This window comes from Miniopterus schreibersii, assembly GCF_964146895.1.
Source record: "Miniopterus schreibersii genome assembly, chromosome: 6".
Taxonomy (NCBI): domain Eukaryota; kingdom Metazoa; phylum Chordata; class Mammalia; order Chiroptera; family Miniopteridae; genus Miniopterus; species Miniopterus schreibersii.
In genome coordinates, this window is record NC_138107.1 from 29,338,424 (window position 1) to 29,362,591 (window position 24,168).

Consider the following 24,168-nt stretch of genomic DNA (forward strand, 5'->3'; position numbering starts at 1 on the left):
TGACAAAATGTGGTGCAGTTTGACCATAGAATGTAACTAGGACATAACTTTGAAAGTTTGTTGAGAAGCAATAATGGCCTATGGTTATGAAAATAGGATGGTTTCTGCGGAAATGCAAAGGTTAGCTAACCATGTAAAGTTAGTGTTTACGGTGCAAGATAGATTGCAGTAATAACCAACATCAACTAATCTGATGTTCTGGTTGTCCATACATTAAAAAATAAACACATGGTAAAATAGCAGATGGATTTGTGTTTTAACTTTTTGATGGCTTCAATTTCATATTATTATAACTCTTGATTTCTGGACAAAGACTTCATAACTGACAGTTGACTATCAAGTGTAAGTTTTCAGGACTATTTGTTTCTTAATGATGTACTTAGATATTCTTGGATGGGGGAAGAAAAAACATAAAACTATACTTAAAGCAATAGATTTCAAAACCTTTCTTTCATATAACTTTATTTGTATTCTACTTCCAGAAACTAGTGCTTTTTATCAAGAAACACAGTGAATGAGTCTATGAGAAAATCTACCTAAATAAGGAAGTCAGCTCCAATCATTTGATTTTAAACATAAATGCAGTTATTTACCCACCACTTAATTGATACCATCAACATCAAGACATAGGAAATAACCCTGTACTTTCATAAGCCATGTACCATATGTACATAGACAATATTATGCTATACATTACTTCATTTGATTTCATAACTTGCTTTTCTTTGCTTTCACTAAAGCAAATCATGTTTTTATTTGGCTGTGCTACTTTTCTCGTGTAACTAATGTAGTATATTATCTTTGCCAACTCAGAATCATTTGAGTATGAATCAACAACCCATGAAGAACATGCTAAAGGTTTACCTCAACCACATTCACCACAAAAGAGAATAATAGCAAAAAAAACACCTTGTTTCTTTCTGTTTGGATGATCCAATTGGCTTTTCTTTTCATTAGAAGCAAAGAAGATAATAGCACTCGTAAGAGAACACAAATATTTTGAAAATATCCCATTGGGAGATATAGATGGAAACGTAACATTTGTTGTTAAATCTTATCATTGATAACAACCCTAACACAAAGAAGTTATTTTTTTCAAACACATTTCACATAAACATTGGCAAAAGAAACTCACTTGATTAGATACTAGCTTATATCTTTTACTTACAAATTCAGATTGTTTTAGGTCTGAAACTATAGGTTTAGCACATTCAGAAAATACCACCATAGTGTTGTTTTTCCACCTGATAAAAAGAAATAAATTGTTAGCATGTTTTCTTTTATGGGGACTTTAGTTATATCAAAGCCTCATATTTGTTCTTACTTTTTTTTTTATTCCCACCTGAGTATATGTTTGTATTGATTTTAGAGAGAGAGGAAGTACGGGGGAGAGAGAGAGAGGCATCCATGTGAGAGAGAAACATCGATCAGTTGCCTCCCATACTCACCCTGACCAGCGATGGAACCCACGACCTTGTGGTGTATGGGATGATGCTCCAACCAACTGAACCGCTTAACCAGGGCAGTTCTCAATTTTTAAAAGTAATTTTTCAGAAAAATTATATTGGCAGCAATAATCAAACATTTTACTTTAAACTTTTGGTTATGTTAAAAATATGTAATCAAGTCCATAGTTGACTGAAGAATTACTTAAGTACCGTCACCTCCTGATAAACTATTAGCACTAATGCTAACATAACATTGACTATTGATAGTTAAGTAGAAGTGACTAGAGTGAAGAATATTGAAATTAAATGGTGTTATACATATGTTTGAAAGATATAAATCGCATTCCAGCTAATAATATGAAATCATTCACTTAAATACTAATGCCTGATTTAAAAAACAAGTACTTGTGTTTAAACTTCAGCAATAATTAAAAATGAAATATGCCACTTTTTAAATCATCTCAGCATTGTTCACCAACATACTCTGACCACTAAATTTTAGGATCATAGTCCCTGTACAAATAAACTATTTTTCCTTAGAAAATAGATTGTAAGCTGTTATCAGGCTGCCACTGAGTTGAAGAATTTCCTACTAGAACAGGTAAGATTACTTACTAAATAGTTAAGAAGTTGTGGGCATGAATAATTTCTTTTGGTATCCTTGGCCTTCCCAATGCCATAACTACCTTAGTGTGAGCATCAGAGCCCCAATTTATTTATGTAAACATGCACTCTGACTCAAACACCCTAAGTGATAGACACACAAACAGACACACAATTTAAATGATAAATATGGAGGACAGAAAGTAAAGCATACTGTTAGTAAATATTACTACAAAACTTATTTTTTTATATCAGATCTAGAAAAAATTCAATTATATTTTAAAATATTGGACAGTGCATAAGAGTATAGATATGAACATTTTAAGTAGTCAGTTTTCAAAATCATTAAATGATATGTGATTAAATACGTCTTATGAGCATAATGAAACATGGCTTAGGTAGCACATACTGTACACACAAAAGAGTGGAATAAAAGGATGTTGGCAGTAATGGAAAATAGTGATGGATTTCACAAGATCTAAACAGCTGATATTTGATGAAAATTTCCATTTTCTGCTTTGGATTTTATCTAAACTGACAATAACAAGCACACATTTAGACTTCTCAAATTTCTCATATTATGTTCTCTTGGGTAGACTATCTGGAAAAACTATCTGACAAATCAGCCTGTCAGGTGCCATACTTTAATATTTATGTGGGGATTTGCCAGGATGGACAAAAACATGCGCTAATCTTTCTCCTTACATAAAAGAGAAGAGTTGGTAGAATGAATGCTTACAAAATTCACTGTTTAATTGCACAAAGTAAGTTTTGTGCCATATTTTAGCAGAAGATTATTTAAAGATTGATGGTAAAAGGCAAAATAATGAGCTGGTGAAATTATTCATTCCTCAATTTTGACACTATTAGTTCTGGCAGTATATCTGCACTATCATTAGAATCTGTTTTACCCAATCTTTTTTTTAATCCTCACGCAAGGATATGTTTATTGACTTTTAGAGAGAGGAAGGGAGAGAGAGAGACAGAGAGAGAAAAGGAGAGAAGCATCGCCTCCCATAGGAACCCCGACCCGGGGTGGAACCTGCAGCCTAGGTGTGTGCCCTGACTGGACTCGAACCTGCAACCTTTTGGTGCACAGAATGACACTCCAACCAACTGAGCCACCCAGCCAGGGCTACTCAGTCATTTTTGTTATGTATAAAATTCCTGGTCTTAAGGGCTTAAGGATCTTCGTGATGTAACAGAAAGCACCATGATTTCCTGCTGCTAAGAAATTCCCTTTCCCTACTTACACTCCTATGAGCCAGCACAGACAACTGTTCCATACATTAGGCTTTGATTTTATTAAAATTATTTTACAGTAACAGTGCAATAAACATGAAGTTCTTGCGGATTTGTAAGCATATGAATTTCTAAAAATATGTTGCATGGAACCTATTATTTTTTTCAACTTATTTTTTCTCTCCCCCATTTGTCTCTGAGTTAGGCCCAGATTTTTCACCTGTCCTAGGAGGTTAGACCACTAAAGGATTAAGTAGCAGAACCTGGAATCATTCCCTTTTTTAACCATAACTCTTACATGAGGTTAGAAAAGAAATGAGGAATTATTTAGAGGCAGGGCAAGAGAGAGTGAGAATTACTTCAGCCACCATTTTCTATGAGCTTTTGAGGACACCAAGGGCAGCCTCATCTTTGGAAAAACAATCCATCAGGTGAATGTTTACCTCAGAAACACAGGATTACTCATCCCTTAAAAAAAGGGCTGAAAAATTTGTGGGGGGCATTGCTATTCAGCTAAGCAGCAGCTGTTACGCAGTCAGGCTTCTGTCTCTGAAAAACAACAGTTAACACTGTGGTTGTATTTTTCGGATGTATTGCTTCAAGACGTTATCAGAAAAGAGTACACTATTTCCGTTAATTCAGCTGAGTTAAAACCTGGTGTTGTCATTTCATTGACTGTTTTTATTGCTTCTTGAAACCTTGTTCTTGTTTATAGATTTTTTGACTTGAGTTTAGAAATATTCCAAGCATTTCAGTCTAGCAAATTTAGAATTGTGAATTTAATCAGTAACTTCTAGGTATATGTAGGAACATATTGCATGAGACAGTGTTGTAATTTGTAAGAAATGTCTACACACAAGCTTTCATATACCTTTATTCTGTCTTTAGAATTTGGAATGATGGGAGATCATACAATTAAAAGTCAGCGACCTCGATCTGTTCATGAAAAAAGGGTCCCTCAGGAGCAAGCTGATGCTGCTAAATTTATGGCACAAACTGGTAATACGTTAGTTACATTTTTCTATTTATTGTTGTTAATTTAATGGAACCACTGCATGTTTTCATAATCTTTTGCTGCACATTTGTCAGTTTTTGGAGCTGATATTTTTTTGAACCATTTTTTTTTTTTTCTCACCAGTTAAAGTCCATAAATGAAGTAGCTGTGAATTGAAAGTACAAAAAATAATGTGTGAAGATTTATTTTGCTTTCAGTATGGGGCATTTAGGATTTACATATTATTGTTTACTTATGTTAATTAACTACTTAAAATATATCATTAAACTTTTAAAGAAAGTCAACAAAGTTATTTCATCAATAATTGATTATTATAGGACTTTCAGAATCAAAAATTTAAGTAGGACATTAGATGATAAAATTTAATTTAACAATATTTAATATGTTGAATATTTTTTCAAATGTTATATATCTCATAAATATTAATTGATTGTTAAATGTATAGAAATGTTAGAAATAGTATTTACTTAGAATTTAGTACTTTTGATTTGAAAACAGGTTTGTTATCTAAGCTAAATAATAAAAAGTTGACAGTCTTAATTTGTAAGCTGCAATATACTCCAAATAATTAAATATCTACAAAAATGACTTTCCAGTTTATAAAATTTTAATTCTAAATTAATTAGATTACTTTTAAATACCTCCCTCCAAAGATACATACATATATATATATATATATATATATAAACAAATAAAAACATTTCTGTTTTGGCTCGTCATAATAAATGGGCTATAATTTCATCTGGATACATTGCATGTGGTACATTCTTGGATGAAACATGTTTAAACTGTGTTACGAATATTTCTGGCTGTCAATTTTATTTTGGGAAATTGCAAAGTAACAGTTTTATCTATGTCTTTGTAAAGTTTTATGCATTTTGATCTAATGATCTGTTTACCATTAATGTAGAAGTTTCTAGCACCTGACCAGCCTTTGACATGACATTCAGAATGATGTTGATGAAACTCCCTTGAATATTTCCTTTAGTTCATATGTTCTTAGGATAACATTTGTTCAGAACAATAGATTTGAATCTGCAACTTAAAACTGTAAATTCTTAATGAATTATGCTCTTGGTAATAGGTGAGTAGTAGATTTTAATACATTAGTTGCAAGTAGGTCAAAGAATTCTCAGAACAGGAAATTGTACAATGAGGACATATTTTAGCTTTTTTATCTATATGTTGCAGCCAAATCCAGAAATGAAGAAAACTTGCTTATCTGAATTGCTTTTGGTGTATCTTCTTGTTTTTAAATAAAGGTGATTTATATTTTTACTGTTTACTTGAACAAGTCCGAAGTACATTACCAGGTTCAGGCAAATTTTAAATTTCTAAATGCATTTTTCTTCTTTAAGAAAGCAAAATGTCTCAGCCACTTAACAAAGATTAGAAGCCGTTTGACTCTAAAGAGAGGCATTAGGGCATGGGCTGGCTCTTCAGCCTCCTGTAGGTGCCATCTCACGGGGGCAAAGTTAAGGGCGACCTAACTTTTTGCCAAAGACATGGCAGCCATTGGTTTACTGAAATAACTTAAAATTGGGGTCAGTTAAGAGTGATATGGTAAACCATGGTTTTAAATTTTCAATAATGCGCTAAAATTAGTTTATGCTTAACATTATGTAGTTTGGCCAGGAGCTTTACAAAAATTCAGTTTTGGAATTTGCCTGCAACAAATACCAAAAAAATTCAAGTTTTCAGCCAAAACCCTGTTTGCAAATTCAAATCATAAGGAACAATATGTTTCCTTACTGAGAAATTACTAATGTATTTTCTAGGAATTGTTTTGTATCTAATATAGAGTATGCTATATAATATTACATCTTTTGGTAAAATAGTTGAAGCACTTATTGAATAGACCATATCCCCAAAATGTTAACAGTAATTCAGAAAAAGCGATGAATTTCAAAATTATGGCTTGAAAATAATTTTGGTGCTCTAATTGATAAATAATAAATATTTATTATTTCACTTTAATCCAAAAATAATATAGGAAAATATAAATACATGTATAATACTTGTTTTAAATTTAAATTACTATGATAATGATAATAGACTGGAAAACTGTATTATTTTAAATAGTTTTTTAAATATATAAAAACTTCTGACAGTAGAAAATTATAAAGATAAGAAGAGAGGGTTTTTTTTTTCCCCCTTAAGTGTTTTCTGACATACTTTCTTTAGGTGTTAAGGAGGGGGTCAATGGGGGGAAAACTGGGGACATCTGTAATACTTATAACAATAAAGATAAATTTAAAAAATAATTAAATTGATAAATTTTGTCCAATTGCAAAATCAAAAAAATAAGGTAGTTAGTGTGAATAAATACAGCTAAGTGTCATACAAAATTTTAAAAAATTAAGTTTTATTTATAAAACTTTTCTATTTGTTTTTCAAACCAAGAAATGGGTGTTATATATAAATAGTGATAATATTGCTAACATTAATTTGAGAACAAAGATTAATACAATAGTGGTAAAATCTAATAAGAAAAGATAATATAATTTTTTATATTAGTCATGAGGAAAAACAAAAGCTATCAAACTTTATAGTTTAAGAATTACTTATCAAAATGAGTAACCTGGCCTGTTTGATCAAATTGATACAGCTAGTTTGAACAAAAATGGACAGTGCTCCAATAACTGAGTACACTCTTTGTATTTATGGTCAAGGAAAATTAAATGAAGTGATAAGATATAGATATTTAATAAAGATATAAATTAAATGCCAGTAAGATGGCTTAAGAGTGACTTGTTTAGAAAAGTAATCTTTCATTCCAGTAGGGAAAAATCCTATTTTAGTAACATAGAGTATGTTATCTAAAACAGAAAAATAAAAATATGTTTCTAATTTCATGATTTTAACATACTAGCACCACTTAATATTAATATTTTGTTGATAATTTAAAATGTTTTGTCATACATTATCTCACCAAATCCTCACAAATACATTTTTAGGTAGATGTATTACTCATTTTATTGAGAGGTTCTGAGTAATAGAGTGGCTTTCTCAGTCACAGAGCTAACATTCAGTAGCTTTCATCGAACACAGGTCTTCTAACTTTAATGGCAGTGCTTTCCCAGTTCCCTTTCATGTTTTGTGCCAGGATAAAGAGCCTCAATAGTGTCTTAGATACAGGAGCCTTCTCCATGATGCTGAATGTGTCTTCTCAATTGCAAGTTGAGGAACCACAATAGTTTGTGCTGTGTCCAGAGACACATATATTAAAAATTGAATACTTCGTATTATACTTTACTATTTTCATGTCAGTGAGTTTTTAAAATCATATATTTTTCTTATAAAATATATTAGCTATTTCTCACAATGACCCAAAATACTTGACTAGAATAATCTTCCCAGCTTTTGGAGTGAGGAAGGGGCAGCGTGAAAATCATAACTATTTAGTGGAAAGGTCACTTGAAACTATAGCATTCGAGACATAGCACAGGCATCTGGGTAGGTAAGTCGGTACTTGAGTGGCAATATAATTTGGAAGCCAATATATATTGTATTTATTTATTTTGATTTTGATCAACAAAATGAACCATTAGTTTGAAGAGAGTGAAGGAGGCCAATTCTAAGCACTAATTATCAAACTCTCATCTTCCAGGCATCATTGCTTAGCTTGTTCAACATCAATATCATACATTAAGAAGTAACCCAAATTTGTACATATTTGTACAGAAATACATTTAAAAGTAGATCTTGATTCTGATTCATTGCTCAGTATAATTAAAATATTCTTTCTACCATTATAACAATGCAAGGGTAAGAGAAGGACTGCTTGTATGGAAAAAATATAACCAATTTTATTTATAACCTTTATTATTTACTTACTATAGAATTCACATTTTTCAAGGTTTTCTGGTTTTAAATAACATACAATGATATTTCTACTTCATTTAATCTTATTACAAATACAGGTTGAAATATCAAATGAAAAATAATTGCATTATATTTTCCCTAACTTTAAGCTCAAATTTTCATTGCTAAAAAATATGTGTATATATATGTATTCGTGTGGGTATTTTTAACCATTGTCATATTATTTGGTTTATAGAATAATAATTTTTGATCTTGATAGAGTATCCTTTAATATAAAATAACAAATGATGAGGCATGGCTTTACATATTATTCAAATGGTCTTCCAATTACACTTCATGAATTAGTTATATATCAATTGGTGAAGGCAAAGATACTGAAATAATCGTGGGTGACCCATATAGCACTAGAACAAACATCACAATACTGAAAAGAAGCCCTATTTAATGTAATTTTGTCATCTCAATGACCCCTTTCTTTTTTCTGACGGTATATATTCAGTTATAAATGCACTGTAATCTGTGCCTCTGGGTAAATAATGCAGACCAATATAAAAGCAAATGCTTCCTAATGGCTACCCAAAGTGTAGTCTGCAGACCCATGCCTGTTTGTGAACTAATTGCTAAGAGCCTTCCAAGAGAAAAGGAGCTTACACCAGAATGTAGATTCAACTACTGTTTCAAGCACATGTTTTATTTCAGTTGACATTATTATTATTATTGAAAAAGAAATCTCAGTGAAGAAATCAGCAAATTGAGTTGCATTCTGGTCTAACTCCTTCTGTCTCAGAGTTCCAGTCTGTGGACCGGCTGCCTTGAGTAGCACTGCAAGTAATTTCTAAGTCATTTACCAACCTTTCAAAAAAGATGGACAAATGGGTGATCAAATTCTATTTATTCTTTGAATTCTATCCCAAAGGCAAATTCTAAACAGAGTATAAAATATAAATTGCTCTTTGATTTATATAGTCAGTATTATAAAGTTTCCAGAAACACTTCTCCTATAAACTTTTTCAACAACAAATGGGTAGCTCCTGCCAGCAAGTAAATGATCCAATTTTATAATTGGGGTAAAGCAACTACAAGTTTTCAAATCAGTGTTAAAAATCTATCCTGAACACAATGCCAGGATAGAAACAGAAGCACACTGCTATGGTCTGAGAAATTATTGACTCTAAGTCTTCTTGGGACATGACTTCTGATAATTATAGAAGTTAGACATAGTTTTCAGTGTGATGCTTACACCAAGAAAATTAATGAAGTCGGACATTCATTGACTTTTTAGGGCTCTATTTTTTGAGTAAAATTTAGTTCCATATTAAATGACTAGAAATCATAGCAGCATTTCCTATCATTTCAAGAAAAAAATCACTACTTTAGATCAGAGGGAGAATTGTGGCAGAAGGTTTTCAATAAATTCTCACAAAATAAATAGCTGTCATAGGATGAAAAAGTAGGAATTGCACCAGAAATAAATAATAAATAAGTGTCAGTATTCAACACCATAAAAATTAGATAAGCCCAAATCCCAGGGCTCCACCTCATCCAGCATTAGAAAAGAGGTAAAGCAATAAAGGATTTAGGAAGAATACATCGATATATTTCCATTCAGCAAAGCCAGAGTGAGTTACCAACACATTTTCCTTCCTCTTCCACCAGAGCACGGAGCCCGAAGAGAATCACTTCAACATTAATTCTTGTTGAAAAATCCTGTCTGGCCCTTTGATAGTGTCCATGGCACAGTGGAATTTGTGAAGAGTAGTTTTGCTAACAAGGGTATAGCAAACTTGGACCTTGCAATAGTTTATATGTATCTCCTTTTAAATTTCTTTTTCTCTTAAATGTTTTCTTGTACCTTTTGATGTGCTGTCGTATCATTACGTTTAAATTATTCTTGCATGTCATAATGTCAATTTGATATAATGCTTTCTAGGCGAATATTCAAGACAGTATTTCATGTTTCTTTGTTGTCTTGCACGCAGGTGAATCTGGTGTGGAAGAGTGGTCCCAGTGGAGCTCATGCTCAGTTACTTGTGGTCAAGGGTCGCAGGTGCGAACCAGAACTTGTGTATCACCTTACGGGACACACTGCAGCGGCCCATTAAGAGAATCAAGGGTTTGCAATAACACTGCCCTCTGTCCAGGTAGTGTTAGCAGCAACTACAACTGTGGATGTTATTGAATTGTGTCATGCTACGCATTTGGAACGATTGATTTGTTATTTTGATATGAACTGGGTATAGACATTTTCATTAGAGTGGATAAGTGTAATTCTAATTCAACTGTGAAATTTTATTATGTATGTGATTATTTCTGCTTTCAGAGCAGTCAAGAAATTACATAAGTGACTCCCCTACCCACTGCAACTATAAGCCTGAAGTTTCTATATCTGCTTCTAATAATATTTAAGGTTCAATATATTTTCTTATTTTAGATGGTGAAAATGTCCAATTGAATGTTTGAAGAATAACGTAATTTGCCAGCATGCTGGAAATACGATCTCTACCCATTGTCTAAGGCAGTGGTTGATACAGTCATTCAGGCGGTAGCTATTTTCCTACCATTTATTTGACCCTATCAGGGAAAATAGTGTCCCTGACCAAAGGACTTTCTGTTAATGTATTTCACTCAAGTGACTGCCTTCATCAGAGCTGTCCACTGCTTTGTAAACTTAAAGTCATTATAAAATATATGTACCTTGTGTGTTAAATGGAGCACAGCACAATAGTTTGCTCACTTGGGGTCAGATTTTCCATGTTACATAAAAATTTTGTTCTCAGTTAATGCATTGCATAATATAGGTGTTTCTCTCAAACCACGGACTTTCATGTAAACATAAGTACTAAAAGGAATCTGGACTTTCTTTTAAGTCCAAAGCACGATATAGTGAATCTTCAGACTTTTTTATTTTTCAACCATTTGGTGGATGGCTGTTGCAAACTTACTGACCACTGCACTTGCATTTGCAGCTTTTCCAGAGGCCTCCAAAAGGGGGTGGGCATAAAGAAAGGGACTGGCACTGCATCAGCATTTCATCTGCTAAATTGTGCTTTAAAGTCTTCTGCTGAGTTTGATTTCCAGAAACAGCTGGTTCTGCAGTTTCTAAAAGCAAGAATAGAGAGTGGGTGGCATGGGGGAAGCACAGCAATGATTCCAATTTCCCAGAAGAAAGGGTAAGGGCAACCCATCGAAAGAGTTTAGAGGAGTTGTTGTTTAATGGGTACAGAGTTTCTGGTTTGCAAGTTGAAAAAGTTCTGGAGACCTGTTATAAAACAATGTAAATATACTTAACACTACTAAATTGTACACTTAAAAATAGTTAAATGCTAAATTTTACATTGTGTTTTGTTTTTTTAATCCTCACCTGAGGATATTTTTCCATTGCCCTTCAGAGAGAGTGGAAAGGGGAGAGAGAGAGAGAGAGAAATAGAGAGGTAGGTTGCCTTTCCCAAGTGCCCTGAGGTACATGCCCTTGACTGGTAATAGAACCCAGGACCCTTCAGTCCAAGGGTTGATGCTCTAACCACTGAGCCAAACCGGCCAGGGCTACATTATGTGTTTTTTATCACAATAAAAGAAAAGATGATCTGAAAGAACTAAAAGTTAAAGGAAGTGGAGGAAGAATGATGCCATGAGGTGGGAGATGCCTTCCTAACAGAAATGGGAGATACAAAGCAGTAGGTGAAGGGAGAATTAAAAGCTAACAGGGCAGAAAGCTAGAAGGAAGGGAAGACAGAATAAAGAATTTCCATGGAAGACAAGAAAAATAAATGAGAGTCAGGAGGAATTAGACTACATGAGAAAAAAACATTAAGTGAAAAACAAAAAGATCCAGAAGGAAAACAATTCTTAAATTAGTCATGGAAAGAGGAAGGTGATGAAAAATGATGACAAAAACCAGGGGCCATAGAGCAAACAGATTCTAGGTATGTTAGTCAAGAGGAGGGAAACAAGGAGCAGTAAGGAGCTGGGGATTTTAGGAATTACAAAATTTCTAAATTTTATAGGTGAAACAACCTCATAAGTCCTTATGGATTTTCATTTGGGTGTGGGTAGAGTATATTGTCTAGACTAGTACTTAAACTGGCCCCTATTTACAGTATTTATGTTAAGGGTTCCAGGATCAAGTTTCCTCCCCTTGACAATGAGAAAAGTGTCAATAGAAAATTAACTTGTACTTCATATATAAATTTATCTTGTCAGCATCCTTTTAAATACTCAGGATCCTTTGGACATACAAGGGTAAAGTCTAATGGCAGGCAAATGCCCAGATGAAAGTCTGGGTGGGTGCTGAAGTGTGCTCTGCAATTCTCTATTCAGAGATTGCTTTCCAGCCACTGTTCATACAGTTATGCACATTCATACTGTTGACAGATATTTGGAAGTCTCCATCCCTCTGCCAGACACCGTGGATTAGTCCCTTCACTGGGCACAGAAAGCATCTACAGTGGGACCAGAGAGTTCTCCTTTTCACACTGGGTCTGATGTCCAGAAAACCAATAATATTCTATGATTATAAAGTTTTTCCTCAAATTTTTAAACGTTCTACCATTGTATCTACTAAAGAAGTGTATACTAATTAATAGTTTCTCTCCACCATTATATACATGTAGGTTTGCCTTTCCAAATTTGATTAATAGTACTGGTTAAATAAGTAAGAAATATGTATCTTTTAATCATTGTTATAGTTCAGATGTTGAATTAAAGAGAATGAAGAGAGATTGGTAATTTCTTTTTTATTTTTCAAACAAGAAGAATAATTTAGAAACTTCATTATTTTAAAAATGTAGAATAATTATTCCACTATAGGACATTCTGATATCTTTTAGATGGTTATTGTATTTGTTATGAAATATTTGTGTTCAATATTTTGTTCAGTTATTTGCCATTCTGGTAAATATGTGTTTCTTTTCAATACAATATATCATGAAAGCAGTGACACAAAAAAGTGAATTTAAATGCTTTAAACAGTTTAAATGTTTTTTCTAAAATAATACTTAAAATTCCTAAAATTCCCAGGGAAGAAAATTAGCACAGAAATCAATTACCTACTTGTCACACTGTGGATACTCAAGTGTATTTGTCATCTAATTAATAAAAATGACACAAGGACAAACAGTATAAAAGTCACTTTCCACAAAATATGTGAGTGATAGAATTAGAGCTTATATTTATTTGCACTATTAAAGGCTAATCAATAGTGTTATAAATTAGTTTTACCTTTTACTCATTCAAATTTCAAAAGAAAGATTTTCTTAGTTAAATTGCATAATAATGTCTTACTTTCAATAAAGATGCTAAAATAACCATTCTGTTGCAAAATTGTTGCTTTGACATTATAGTGTCTTCAAAAACTCTAATTATTAGGGAAGAAAATGATAGGGGTTAACAGAAAGTAATTTAAGAAAAGTAGGGAGCTACATTAAATTGTTTATTTACTGTCCCAGTTTCTAAGTTATAGTTATAGTTATGGTCTGTTCCAGGTTTCCTCAACCTTGGTACTATTGACATTTTGACATAAATAAATCTTTGTTCTGGAGGGCTGGCCTGAGCATTTTGGGATATTTAGCAGCATCCCTGGCCTCACCCTTTAGATGCCAGCATCTCTCCTCCTTCCCCTGAACTGTAACAGCTAAAATCTCTCTGTATTTGCCAAATATCCCCTAGTGGGCAAATTTCCCCCTGGTTGAAAGCCACTGGTCTACTCTATACGTTTTCTAAATTTTTGGACGTTTATTTAGGTTAAGGAATTGTTTTGAATTTTTTTTGGTAAATATCAGTTTTCAAACCCATTTATTCTTAAGGAAAAAACCCTTTTAGTTAAAGGAGTTATTTTATGTATTCCAATATAAATCATAAGATAATTTGTATGCTTATTTAAAAATCTAGTAGTAATATAATTTGTATATTGTATATTTCTCATTTCATCTCCAGGTAGCACAGAGATAAGATTATATAATTAATGTCTATGTGAAGAAGAAAACGATAAAAACTGATTCATTTGACTTAAGTTTCATGGTTTTATTAGATAGATTTTGCAAACCGACTAGATCATTTACAGATTTTCATACGTTACTGAAAAATAAAAGAATTTATGTAATATATGCCATTAAAATAAAATGTCTAATTTATGCTATATGTCTTATTATTCAAATAGCATCTATAAAACTTAAGCTATGTGCCCCAATTTCCTACTAATTCAACAATCTCTAAAATAACAAATTATTAATAATTTTGTGTTCTTTTCAAATAAAAAGGTATTTTTGCTTTTTTAAAATGATATAGAAGAGTCACAAAATTTCACCTAGAACAATAATGACTATTAAGAAGTAGTTAAGTATTATTACTTTTCAGAGGATGACAGTTTTATAACTTAACTAGGCCATCAAGATTAATCAACATTTCTTTGAGATTAATAGAGAAAAATCTGCCAGTTTAGCAGGTTTTTTTCTGGGATTATTCAATACATATTGAGCAGTGTAATATGATCAAGAGAAAATGAACAGAACCAGCAATATGAACCATATAGTCTATTAACACTTTATATAGAAAATAGGAAGAAAAAAGGTTGTTTTTTAAATGGAGAGATCTTGGTAATTAGAAATCAATACAAAAATTAATTCAAGGTATACACTTAACATAAAATATATTCATATAAATTACTTAAAAAAATCTTGCTATAATTTGTCATATATACCTATATGTAAATATATGTATATGTATATTTTTTCCTTAGATTAAGTACTATGCATTCTTATTCCAAAGAATACAAATTTAAATGGGAAAACCATAAACATCATAATTTATCTCACTCTTTTATTCTTTTTGTATATATTTTTAAAATATATTTTCCAGCAAGTTTTATAGAATCTTAAAGAATTTGTCATTGAATATTACTGAAATTTGGCTAATTTTTTCAATATTTCCACATATTTTAATAAGCAGTTGGAGCAACTCAATAGTGTAAACAGAAGAGAATGGGTGCCTCATAATTACTATATCATATATGTGTTTTTACAGTAACAACTTGCTTAGCATTTACATGCAGAAAGTTATAGATATGCTATACATACTCACATAACTCCTCTGACACTTTATATGGGCTTCTGCTTACCCCTACCAGTGCTGAGGAGAAATGAATATCTCTTTACGGTCATCTTCTGTTATATATTTCTACTTACCCAATTCATTTCAGTGGGTGTCATATCAAACATCTGCCCATGAACTTCAAAAAGATCATGATAAGACTAGAGGTAACCAGGAGCTTTTGAACCAAAGAGCACATTTTGCCCAGCTTTATGAAATATTTGTATTTTCCATGGAGGGCAATTACTTATTGTCCCAAATATTAAGAATTGGGATGAGATTGATGATTTGAAAGCACAAGCAAAGGATCTAATCTTTGAACCCTAATGGACTTTTTGCAATAAATGTTAATAATTATTGATGGTAGTTATTATGGAGGAATTCAAATTGTGTTAGTATTTCTGATCAGGTTTGAATTTATTGCCGTGGCATACTTGAAGCATTGCTGTATCGATAAATTATGTTAGACATAATCTTAATTTGACCATTTGTTTTCTGTAGAAATTTTTATAATTAGAAGGATACCCAGTGCTATCTTCTGGTTTCATGGCTATTAGAAAGAGATCTTCATATTTGCCACTCCTTTTAAAACAGGGTAAAGAGGAGGCTCTTATGTAAGTAGATACAGTTATTGAAATTTCCCTCTTATTCAAAAAACAGGTTAAACAACATTTTTAAATGGCAGAAATACATTCAGTTTTTAAAATTTGAGGTTAAAAAGCTGTTTAAAATATGTACCATCAATTTTCAGATTTGTTTTCCCCTGACACCATAAAAGTAATTAATCCTGAAATTTTGTTGGAAGAACTTTGCCCCTTATCTATTTAAATGCAAATTTAACTCCAGAGGATTTTCTCAATTATCAGAAATTTACTTTTCTAATACTACCTTAGCTGATACTACTTTTAGTTAAAAATAACTCACGACTATTTTACCATGGAGGAGAGAGGTACATTTCTGTTAAAAAAAGAAACCATTTAAACTTTATAACACGAATAACTTCAAATATAGAAAAAGTACATGCAATTTTCCTAATTACTAATTTTCTAATTACTTTTTACATTTTGTGGCAAATGATGTTAACTGAATTTTTTAAATATCTCCATACTTGTCTGTTTGATGAGGTTTTTTTCCTTAATTAAAAGGAGGGAAAAAAATCTTCGACTTTCCCTCTCTGCTCTTGTTGTTGAAGCTTCTTTGCTTTGTTACAGTACATGGAGTTTGGGAGGAGTGGTCACCGTGGAGTTTATGTTCCTTTACATGTGGTCGAGGCCAAAGAACGAGAACGAGGTCGTGCACACCCCCTCAGTATGGGGGGCGGCCGTGCGAGGGACCCGAGACGCATCATAAGCCTTGTAACATTGCTCTCTGCCCGGGTGAGTGCTTTCTGCATTTGCTAAACTTGGCATTTGCGTACTTTGTGTATGGTCCCCCGTATGTGTTAAGGAATATTAAGAACACCACCTTCATTTTGTCATATTGGGAAATGTGGTTTTTTGGGTTATTGTTTCTTGCTTAAAACCGGGTAGCCTTCTTGATTTTGTCATATGCAGTGGGGTATAATATGTCCTTGACTGGGTATCAATCATTGCTCACTTTATTGAATTTCTATAAATATGTGTATTAATGCTTTCCACTAATATTTAGGAGTCCCAAAGACTTGAGGTTGACTCTTGCCTTCATAATACTACTAGACAGACTAGTGTAGAGGCAGTCCTTTCATGTTATTCTCTCACACACAATCAATTAAGGAGTGGAGATACGCAAATGGCCATGCATGAAAATGATAGATACTTACTGGGAAATAAAATCTTCTAGATTCACTGCTAAATGCATCAAATGGTTAGGTCATAAATGACAATCATTGCAATTATGAAGGCTATATAATCTGGTTTTACAGTGTATTTATGTTCTCTTATGTTTTTCTTTCTATTTTACCAGTCTTTAATAACGACACCCACTATTACACAGATAAGTCTTTAAATGCTATTATTTAGGTTATTAAAACATTCAAACATAAAACAAAACTTACAAAATGAGAAAGACTGACCTCCAGTTTTAAGGGGCTTGCAATTTTGGGGAGAAAGTAAACACACAGAAATGATAGAATTTTCCAGAATAAGCAAAGGCACAACTTAGAGGAAGAGACAGACACGAGTGGCAAATGGCAAAGGCTGTTTTCACAAAGGCTATAGTCACATATTCTGCATGCAAACAACATAGCTGGGATGCCAGTAATGTGCTCACACATTATCCAGCTCACACTCAGTTTCATTTGCACTCTAAATTCTCCCAAGTTAATATCCTATATTATGAAATAGTAATTCAAAGTTCTTCTGGAAATTTTAAGTATCTAAAACATCTTAAGTTTGTGAAAAACAAAATGTAGATCTGCAACATTCACCTAGCAAGTTTAATTGTTCCCTTTAAGTTCAGAGAAAGACTAGTAGGTTCCTATACTTAGGAACATACATTTAAGTATGTAAAAATTATATTGAGTAACATAGAATTTTATAAATTCTATGAATTATGAATAATACAACTCATACAATTCAATGTTCATGTACTTATGACTATTTGGAGAGTCAAAAGTCATGATTACTTATATCAAGTTATCCCAGAAATTTTATTTAGGAAATCAGTTATCATCTATCTTATTTCTGTCTCTCTCTATAAATGTACAGATAGGCAGACACACAGACACATAAATTATATTTATGTCCTGCCTTTTTTACCAAAGATTTCGGCAAGCTTATACAAATTTTAGAATCTTTTTTTAAGTGCTGAGCTGTGACATTTATAGAGTGTCAAATATAGTTCTCTCTTACTTGTTCATGGAGTGTGAAAAAGTAGATAACATGGGGAAATAAAAAATAATAACTAACTGTAGAATTTCTTTTAATATATTTGTATTACTTCTTTTACCTCAATTGATCCCCGTACAAAGACAAAAATGGCACTGATCAGTTAAAATATTATCAACCAGGTTTCTCATAGTCTATTTCCCATGATCTTTTCTAGGAATAAAATGCTTGGATATCAGGTAGGGATGTTAAGTTGTTAAAGTTCACATAAGAAAACTCATTTTCCTAAGTTGATATGGCTGTTGCTTTATCATGCAAGTAGGAACCACATGCGTTTTCAAGCTACTTATGTTTCAACAGTATTATACCATCACTTGGAATCACTCTAAGACCATAAAAACTGGATGGCTTTTTTTGTGTAGGTCCTTAATTTTGGAAGGTATGTTTATATTATCTGTAAATCTGGCCTAGCTCATATTCTCTCATAAGTGATCATTATGGGGTCATCTTTAGTACGTAATGAATTTATCATATGTCATTTATGACTCCTATTATTTCCATTCTTGAATTTAGTTACATTACAAAAGATGTAAAATTCTTACCATGTTGTATCCCAATTTCCTTGCTGTGTGCCAAAAATGTTGGCATTGTGCTTTTGAAATATGTAAGATTTATTTAGTGTAAACATTTGGAATCCTCCTTAGAACTAATTGTCTTGTCACTAAACTCCGGCATCTTCACTAAATATAAAAAGCACCAGCAAGTATCGACAAGATGTAAGATACTACTGAGAAGAGTATATAGTCCCTGATCTCAAGAAATTTACAATTTCTTTATAGGATTCAGACATAAGCGTGTGACAATTTGAATGTAGTTCTGAAAAATACATAAAAATAGTCTACTTGAATGAAACATGAAATGTAGTGATTTGAGAATTCAGTGGGTTCTACATTTCTTATAGCCACCTTACCTGAGATTCCTAAGGCATCATCTTAAGGAGTAAAACTGTGATAGGAAATTCATCAGTAATGAAAACACTGGGCCAAGGCCTACACTGGTTCTCCTTGGTTAGGCCAGTTGTGACTGAAGACTAGAAGATGACAGAAGAAACATTTGAAACAACTGTGGATTTGACCATGTGTGCTTCAGTAATGGGCAGTAATATTTTCATGGGGGATCATGTCAGAACAGCATTCGAGCATCCTGTTTAAGAAACACATATAACCACTATAATGAAGTGGATGCTATGTAGAGGTGATGTGTATTGTTTGCATCAAATAATGAAAAAGTTTCATATATGCAAATTTTGATATCAGCTTATAAATAAATGACATCCTATTTTGATCAGGTACTTTTCTTAGTCAATGTTCAACTTACTCCCACTTCTTTTGAGGTTAGGGTAAACCATTTACCTGGGATCTATATAGGGAGAAAAGATAGAAAAGTAAAGTGTAGATATGGTATTAACCTAGTTTGAGTTATTCCTAATTTGTGTACCATGTCTGAGAACAGAGACTAGTGTTGATTGGGGGAGGTGTTGAAGGTGGGCCAGAGATATAGAGCAACAGAGGAAGTCACTATGATTCATTCACTGACTCTTAAAAATAATGTAATCTCATTTGCCACCTTTTCTCATGTATACTAATAATTAAGTTTGATATTATGGGAGGGTGCATGTATGTGTGTATATGTTCGATGGTCTTTGTGCTCTGTTTTCTTTTATCTCACCAAACTTAGAACTTCTGGCAGTCCAATCTACTTTTCTGTTTCCTCTGAATTTTCATTGCAGTCATTAACTGAGCATCAAGTTTATAGTCGGATTAATTGATGTATTTGAGGTTGATGATATTCTCTTCCATTTCCTGTTTATCTCTCCATGCAATTTTGTAACTGATAGTATCCAATAAATTACTATTGAATGGATTTTCTTGACATGTACATATCCAAATTTCTAGCACTCGCCCCCAAAATTTTGTAGGATATTTTTCTGAATATATTTAATAATACATTGATGTGGTGTCATGAAAGGAACTTGGACTTTTACATTTAGACCTCACCTTTCAATATCTGTGTTGCTTCTCTGATCCCTAGTTTCTCCACCTGTAAAACAGGGACAGTAGTAATACCACTTCACAGGACTATGAGAGAACTGACTGTGTGAAATGATACGGGAGAGAACTTGGTAAATAGCAAAGGATGTATAAGTATTATCATTATCATAGCAATGCACTCCATAGTCCATCAGGATGACATCTGTAGAACAAGTTGGGTTTGCTACTCTTGGCAGTGAGGGAATATCAACATAGGAACTCAGCAGGACCCAAATATCTCTGTTATCTAGAGTAAGTGGCTTCAGTCTCCTGTGGACCTAAAATTTTGATTCCTCAGCAGCTATGAGAGGGTGACCTGGCCAAGGTCCCTCTGCAGGTAGCCCTTCTGGTGAGGACACTGAGTGGGAAGATGCTAAACATTTGCCAGACCTTGGTTCACAGGTCCCTGGTTGTCTCTTCATGAAGATGTTACAATTTGAAACGCAAATGCTACCTCATTAACCTGTTCTTTAATTGATTTGCGTTTTATCTTTTTTAACTTCTAGTCTTTTGTATGGCAGTTGTAGCCATTTTGCCTCATTTTATATATTTAGTATTATTCCAGTGATCTTTGTATTTAGCTTATAGGAGTTTAAGAAATTGTGTCTATTATTCCTGGCTTTCTTTCTTTTATCATTTAATTTTTTCTCATTTAAACTTTGTCTTAAAGTACTAACTTTTAAAAAATCCTCCTTAGCCTTATCATAACTTGCTTCCATTTTTAATTCTAGTTTTTAAATGATATTTCATTTTTATTTTTTATTTTTGTAATTTATTTTAAAATGGCAAGTGGGAACATAGGTTTATACTCTTCGGCATATATCCAAAGCAAGAGAATGACAGTTTTACATTTCAATCTTGTATCCCCAAAGGGTCTTTATAGTTTCCTGGGTAACCTCCAACTCAATAAAAATCTGAACTCTTGAATTTTGCCATCACTGAATTAGATAGCCTCAAAGCCAGGACCATAATTCTTCTTCCCCCAACTCCTTCCTACAGGTAGCAATAATCAATCCTGAACAATTGCCGAAATGACAATTTTATTATCCAAACATCCATGACTTTGTGAATGAGTACATAATCATATTTGTGGTTATTGTTTTTCATCCTATCCTATACTGTCCCCAGTTATTGATCAAGATATGAAAAGATTGAAATGATATTTCATTAAAATGTATCACAGGATCTAATTTGGTCTCATACCTGAGAGACAGGTTTTTCTTCCAGCTGAACACAGTTGCAACACTGTGTGTGTGGCAAGAGGAAGTTCATAGAACAAAGATTTAGCCTTTGCAATTTTAATTCTTCTGGGTTCAGAAAATCTGGTAAAGTGTCACATTGCTGAAGCGAAACTTCAACTGTCCCCAGAGAGATGTTGTTGTATAAGGAAGCACATTAGCTGACGGTGAGGCAGGCTGATCTCTTCCCACTCTCCTGGCTTCAGAGCACAGCCTGATTGTGTTCTCTTCTTACTCCCCTTTGTAAGATGGTTCATAAAGTAATAATCATTGGGAGGTTTTACATTGAAAAGTAGGACTAAAAAAATCCAACTGCAAATGCTTATGACTGACATGAAGAGAAATGGAAAAACCCTAAGAAAGTGTTGATTCTTAACCTGATGTCGATTCTTAACCTTATGTAACTGATGTTTACCAAATGATGTTTCATGAAAAGAGAAAAAGAAAAAGAGGGATGATTACATTTCAAATACGTTTGGAAGGCACATTTATGTAATTCAGGACTCCCTGCATTGTGTCTATAATGGCATTACAAATTCAGCGTGTTTAAAATGGACATTTTGATTTCAGGGCTGTATACCCTGGCCTGTTTGGATGCTAGTCTAACCACTGCAAATGTTCCAGCGTTTATCTGTTTCAGTAAGCCACCCTAAAAGTCAGTGTGGATTCTCTGTTTTTCCGTACCCCACCACCAACCTGTCAGCTCTACATCCATAAAATATCTCAAATTTATTTACCTTTTTCTGTCTCCAGTGATGTCACTGTAATCTAAGCCACAATCACCTCTGCCGGCCACAGTATAGTCTCTAAACATCTCCCAACACCAGTTCTCGCCCTTGTACAGTTCATTTTACACACAACTGCAAACATAAGTGTTAAAATTAAATCAAATCACTTCCCTACTTTAAAATCCTCTTGTTCTTCTCATCTTACTTTGTCACATGACCCACAGGGCCCTAAGGGATCTGGCTTCCACACCCCATTTGAACCGTCTCCTGCTCCTTCCCCTCTTCGCGATCCCCACAAGCCCTTTCTCAGCTCTGGAACACACAGAGCCTTCTTCAACTCAAAAATTTGTATTTGCAAAGAGGTTTCTAAGGATCTTTCAATTTCTGGCTCCTTACGATGATTCAGGAGTCAACTCACATTTGGTCTCTTCTGAGAAGCACGGCTAGGTAGTCCTTGTCACATTGCCCTCTTTTATCACACTGTCTCCATAACACTTCTAGCTGAAACTTTGCTCTTCACTCATTTGTTTACTTGTTTTTCATCGGCTTCCTCCGCAGCTCCCCAGACTATGTGTTCCCTGAGAGCAGAGCTTGGTTGGTCTTTAACATCAGAGTTTTCCCAGAATCTAGTAGAACGGTGGCAGTCATAGTCTAGAGCCTGTGAATCTTGACTCGTGAGTGCATTAGGAGACTCCACAGGGAGTTGTGGAGTGTTTACATTTCCCCAAATTATCCCGGAACACTTTTCTGACAGAATGACAAGACATTAATCCACTTTCAATAGGAACATGGTTTTATAAAGAAAGTAGTGAGATCTTTCCAAATTTGTGGGTTTGTAATGACTCTGGGAGTTATCTCTTACAGTTGTCAGAAATCAGCTACACGCAGGGGCGTGGGCTGTGGGGAGAGGCCTGGATTGTCGCTGCTGCCTTGATACTCAGTGGAGGTGAAACACAAGGTGGATTCGTCTCCACTTTGGATTCCCAGAAGAGCATCAGATAAAAAGAAAAAAAGCAGCCCTTTCACTTTTTATCAAATGATAAATATTTTCGTTTTTAAATATCTCAGCATTTATCCCTGAAATGTAATGCACATAATCTACTTGAAAATACTTAAATGTCCAAAACAGAACTCTTATTTTCCACCTCTCAAAAAACTCCCACGCCTCCATTCAGAAAAAAATGACAAGCCATTTCCTGTAAGGTCTTGGAGCTGATGTCCCTAAAAAGAGTACAATTAATGATTTTCTTAATTCTAGGATATCAAACTGAAAAATAATACCTGAAATAAAACAATGTCCTGTACTTGGCACTAAAAAATTTTTTCATGTCTTTTATATAATGTCTTTTGTCTAATCTTTTAAATCAAATTCATTTGTTCCTCTCTTCTTAACTTCTCAGTTTTCCATTTTCCCAGTAACTTGGACTTATCACACTAAAGGAATATTGGGTTTTTCCTCTTTTTTTTTTTTTTAATATCCAATCAGTTGCTTTCTCAGGTCAATTCTTTCATAATATTGCAGTTAATAGTCAATAAAAGGAACTTCTACTTCTCAGTGTAAAATAATACATCAAAAAAGTCCCCTTGATACATCTTCAATTTCATTTATATTTCTTTTCTGTAACTGACTTTATAAACAAAACTGTCCCTATCTAGAACATGGTGCCCTGGCCAGGTTGGCTCAGTGGTTAGAGTGTCGGCCCTCGGACCGAAGGGTCCCGGGCTCGATTCCGGGCCAAGGGCATGTGCCTCGGTTGCAGGCTCGATCCCCAGCCCCGGTCAGTGCTCTAGTGGGAGGCAACTAACCAATGTGTCTCTCTCACGTCAATGTTTCTCTGTCTCTGTCTCTCTCCCTCCCCCTCTCTCTAAAAAGTAATGGAAAAAATATCCTTTGGCAAGGATTAAAAAAAAAAAAAAATTAAAAATAAATAAAACATGTTTTGTTTTATTATTATGGTCATGTTGAACCTCAAAAGTTCCCTCAAATGTCTTATATTAATTCCTTCCTGAACTTTAATCAAAACATAAAATGTGTATATTAGCTGAGAGGACTAAACAACTAATATTGCAAATGCATGAATTTAAAATTAAA

The 24,168-nt window shown here is 33.5% G+C and overlaps 1 protein-coding gene across 3 annotated transcripts in view; it reads left to right on the forward strand.

Moving 5' to 3' along the window:
* ADGRB3 (adhesion G protein-coupled receptor B3) overlaps positions 1-24,168 on the forward strand; it is a 629,874-nt gene that overhangs the window by 240,234 nt on the left and 365,472 nt on the right. For all 3 annotated transcript variants that reach the window (XM_081140889.1, XM_081140888.1, XM_081140890.1), the window contains 3 exons: positions 4,182-4,292; positions 10,113-10,274; positions 16,428-16,592. In XM_081140889.1, coding sequence (XP_080997015.1) covers positions 4,182-4,292; positions 10,113-10,274; positions 16,428-16,592 — 438 coding nt within the window. The remainder of the gene's footprint in view (positions 1-4,181; positions 4,293-10,112; positions 10,275-16,427; positions 16,593-24,168) is intronic.